Source organism: Passer domesticus, chromosome 4 (assembly GCF_036417665.1).
Source record: "Passer domesticus isolate bPasDom1 chromosome 4, bPasDom1.hap1, whole genome shotgun sequence".
In the NCBI taxonomy this organism is placed as follows: domain Eukaryota; kingdom Metazoa; phylum Chordata; class Aves; order Passeriformes; family Passeridae; genus Passer; species Passer domesticus.
This window is the reverse complement of record NC_087477.1, coordinates 43,553,739-43,557,638: the sequence shown is the minus strand read 5'-3', so window position 1 is coordinate 43,557,638 and position 3,900 is coordinate 43,553,739. Positions and strand designations below refer to the sequence as shown.

Genomic DNA, 3,900 nt, shown 5'->3' with positions numbered 1-3,900 from the left:
GCGGCAGGACTACAGCTCCCAGAGCCGCCCGCGGGGGCGGTGACGGCGGCCGCTGCCGGCCCGTCCGCGGCCCCGGCCCGCTCGGCGGGAGCGGGACTGGGCGTGCCGTGGGCGGCGCTCGGGCGGGAGGCGCGCCCGGCGCGGGAGAGCCGAGCGGGACATGGCCGAGGCGCGGCCGCTGCCGCCCGCCGCGGTGCCCGAGGGATCGCCCGGCGCCGAGCCCCGGAGGGTCCGCCGCGGGAGCGAGGGGTCGGGGTCGCCGGAGCCGCCCGGCGGCGACACGCGGGAGCTGCTGGAGGAGGTGGAGATGCAGATCGGCGACGTGAGTGCGGCGCGCTGCCCTCGGGCGGGCTCCGGGGCCCCCGCGGGGACGCTGCCGGGCGACCCCCAACCTCTGTGCCGTCCCTCCAGGCCGCCTTCTCGCTGGCGAAGATCCTGGAGGCGACGTCGGCCGTGTCGGCCCAGGTGGAGGAGCTGGCCAGCAAGTGCTCGGAGAACGCCCGGTTCCTCAGGACGTGGCGGGACCTGCTGAGGGAGGGCTACGAGTCGCTGAAGCCCAGCGGCTGACGCCGGCCCTGCCCGCCGAGCCCCGCGCTGCCCCTGCCGACCGCCGCCCTGAGGGACCTCACCTGGAGTTCTGTTTCCCCCCAGAGTTCTCTCACAAATACTTGAGGGCTCTCGTATGGATGGTTTATGTTAGTCTACCCAATTAAAAAAAAAACCTGTTTAGGGAATCAGTTTTGACTTTTAGATTCTTCGTTGAAGCTCAAGCGATCTCTTACTGTCCTGTTTTTTCTCTCTCTTTTGTGCTAACGTGGTAGATACAAAGTTAGTATGAATGCTACGTTCTGAACTCAATACTGGTAGGGCAGTGATGTCCTATGATAAAGAATTGCCAGCCCTCATTTTTAAGAGCTGTCACCAGCAGAAACCCTGCCAACCTCAGAGAAACTTCACCTAACTTCATTTTTTTGTTACACATACTTTTTCTTCACTTTGAGTATGGGACAATGCAGCAAGTTGTGGCTTATTTATGAGCTGTAGAAAAATCCTATGTACCAAATCTTACTATTTTTAGCAGTATTGCAAGCATGTCTGTAAAACTGCAGATTATTTTTTGCAAGATGTTTATTACTGCAAACAATTTTACCCAGCCTTTAGTTGTAATTAAGTGCCTTATGATGAACCCTATACCTCTGCAGGGTAGGAGTTTAGCAGCATTTACTGATAGGATGGATTATTTCGAACTGTAAGTAAAAGCTTCTATTGGAATAGGATCTGTGACATGTATTCTCCCATCTCTGGGGAAGCACCTCAGAGTTATTTAGCTCTGTCCTGTTTTTCATCTTTGCCTTAAGCAGTGACTAGTTTGATAGCCTAGAGCTTACTGTTAATAGAACCTTTTGGTCTGAAGGATGGCTGATCTGTAATAAGTAGCTGTCCTGACACTCCTGTACCTTAGCCAGGCACTGTGGAAAAAAGTAATGCTGAGATGCAATGGCAGGCTGCAGGAGAACGTGACTCTGCCACGACTTATTAGCAGGCCTTATTTTTACTTATAGGACTCTGAGAAAGACCCTCTGTAGCTTGCTTATCAAAACAATAAAGAAGTTGCAAAAATTATGTAGTATTGACTATTATTGTGTTACTGATAGAAACAAAGGTGACAGTAGATATAACCATAATCCCGTGTAGTGAAAAACAAGTAATGGCAAGGTCAGGGATCCTTGCACATCTCACCAAAGGCATTTGCAGCCCTTGAGAAGGCTTGGCTCCCTGAGTAAGGAACTTCTATTGAATTGAGTTCTAATTGTCCGTGGCAGGATTTTGCTTAGGTGTTTTTAACCCCTACAACCCGAAACGTTGCTAAACAGCTTGGAAAAGAAGTCGTTTTGTTCAGCAGATAATATTTTATTTCAGTAGAACACACAGTAGTGGAAACAAGATGCTTAACAATCTTCAGTTTCAAATCCAAAGATAATCCAAAGTTCTGTAAACGATTGAAGTGTGAGCCACACTTTTTCAAAATTCTACTTCTTATACTGCTAAGAAGTTAAGTGCAAACATTGGAAGTATCTTTTAACTTAATTTTAAATAGTTTCAAATCAATGCAAAAAAAAGCTTTTTTACCTTTTTGGGCTTCTAGGCCATCAGACTGAATACGGTACTGAAAGAAGAAGGGAAGTTGTAATAATTCATAATAGAAAAGATTATTTTCAGTAAGAACGTATGAAGGAACTGCCTCTAGGGGATTTTTTCAGATGGGATATTTTTTATTTTACACTTGTAATTCTGGGAAGTAAAATAATGCTTCAAAAAGTGCTGAATGGCTGTGGTCTTTAAATTACTTTAGCTATAATGCATCCAGTCATGTATAAAGTGATTAAAATGTAGATGTCATGACACCTATTAAGATGGATAATTTTCTATTTGACCATCTCCCTTATACATAGAGAGACCTTTTAAGACTGGAATTTGTTGAAGTCTGCAAGCTGTGGTGAGCTACTTTGGGTAGCCTGTTAAGAAAAGGAGGAAAAGAGCAGCAGCAAGGTGCTGGGATACTCAGTCCAGTCTTTCCAGAGTGAGAACGGGGAAACTGCCACCAGTTAAAGCTGGGGGACACAGGACAAACAACAACAACCAAACCAAACCTCTCCTTTTTATTTTTGTCTTCACCACAGTTCTGGTTCTGCCTGAATTGGAATCTTGAAGATCATCTAGCCCCAGCCTCTCCCTGCCATGGGCAGGGACACCTCCCAGAAGATCAGACTGATCAAGGCCTTGTCCAACCTGGCGACTGCATTAGAACTATCATTACCATTTCACTATTGCCTTTACGTGGGTGAAATAGTCTGTAAATTTATAAAATAAATATAATTTTCTCTTCTTTGGCCTTGACAAATACAGTAAACTGACGTAATTATGAAATTTGAATGTTTTTCTTACAGCTATTGCTCCTTAAAGCTTTTTAAGAGATGATGCAGCCTAAATAGAGCCAGTCAGAAACTTTGAGGAGAAATACATTTCTTAATGAGGAAACCAATTAACTCTTTAAAAAATCAGCTGTTGAAATGGGAACTTACAAGAAGAAAAAAGAAAAGACAGACAGACACACACATAGACACACACACACTTCCCCAAAAATAGATGATTTTCAAACAATCTGCTTTCAGGGTGAGATGTTTCAAATGACAATTCATTTTTTTTTTCCACACTCGGCTTCTGGAAGAAAAAAAGCCCCAAACAACTGATTTCTCATTCTGATCTAGGATGAACTGTCAAAATGTTGGGTACTGCTGTGAGATGGTAAAGTGCCAGTTCTACCTGTAAACAGACACATGGCTCCCTCTTCTTGGCACAGTGGTTCACTGAGCCCTGGTGTCACACCTCCCTCCTTTTCCTCGTGGCTGTAAAGCAGCAAGCCCACGGATGTGAAGCTAACAGTGCCGATGTCACCGTGAGGACTCAAACTGTAATTACGTGTATGAATTTAGTCTTGTTGACTGTGTAGTCACTGAAGCATCAGAAGAGTCTGTACAAAGCACAGGCTTCGTAACCTTTGGCGTGATTTCATGCATTGGCCACATCTCTACCCAAATGAATGATGGACCGTATGGTTTCTGGCTGCCTTTACCTCTTTTGGATCTTCTCTGTCTGTAGTTGTACCAAACCTGATGAATCATTTCTTTGAAAGGTCGTGTGGTCAAAGTGTAGAGAAGAGGATTCAAAGCGCTATTTATTGGCAGTATAAAAATCACCACCCAAGAAGTTATGGTACCTTAGGGAGGGAAGAAGAAAGGCAGCTGTAATATGCATCCCAGTGTTTGCATTCTTTAGTTAGCATAAGCACTTGATGCCAATGCAGCACAGCTTGCTGGTGAGAGGGGGAGATCATTAGGC

The 3,900-nt window shown here is 45.8% G+C and overlaps 2 protein-coding genes across 18 annotated transcripts in view; one reads left to right on the top strand and one right to left on the bottom strand.

The window, feature by feature from the left end:
* Positions 1–33: 33 nt before the first annotated feature.
* On the top strand, positions 34–1,623 carry C4H4orf46 (chromosome 4 C4orf46 homolog). Its single transcript, XM_064417535.1, has 2 exons — positions 34–322; positions 412–1,623. The coding sequence occupies exons 1-2, from the start codon at positions 161–163 to the stop codon at positions 565–567; spliced, it is 318 nt and encodes a 105-aa protein (XP_064273605.1). The 5' UTR covers positions 34–160; the 3' UTR covers positions 568–1,623.
* Positions 1,624–1,818: 195 nt separating this feature from the next.
* RXFP1 (relaxin family peptide receptor 1) overlaps positions 1,819–3,900 on the bottom strand; it is a 100,458-nt gene continuing 98,376 nt past the window's right edge. For all 17 annotated transcript variants that reach the window (XM_064417517.1, XM_064417521.1, XM_064417508.1 and 14 more), the window contains one exon: positions 1,819–3,778. In XM_064417517.1, the coding sequence (XP_064273587.1) occupies positions 3,477–3,778 (302 nt within the window). In that variant the 3' untranslated portion in view covers positions 1,819–3,476. The remainder of the gene's footprint in view (positions 3,779–3,900) is intronic.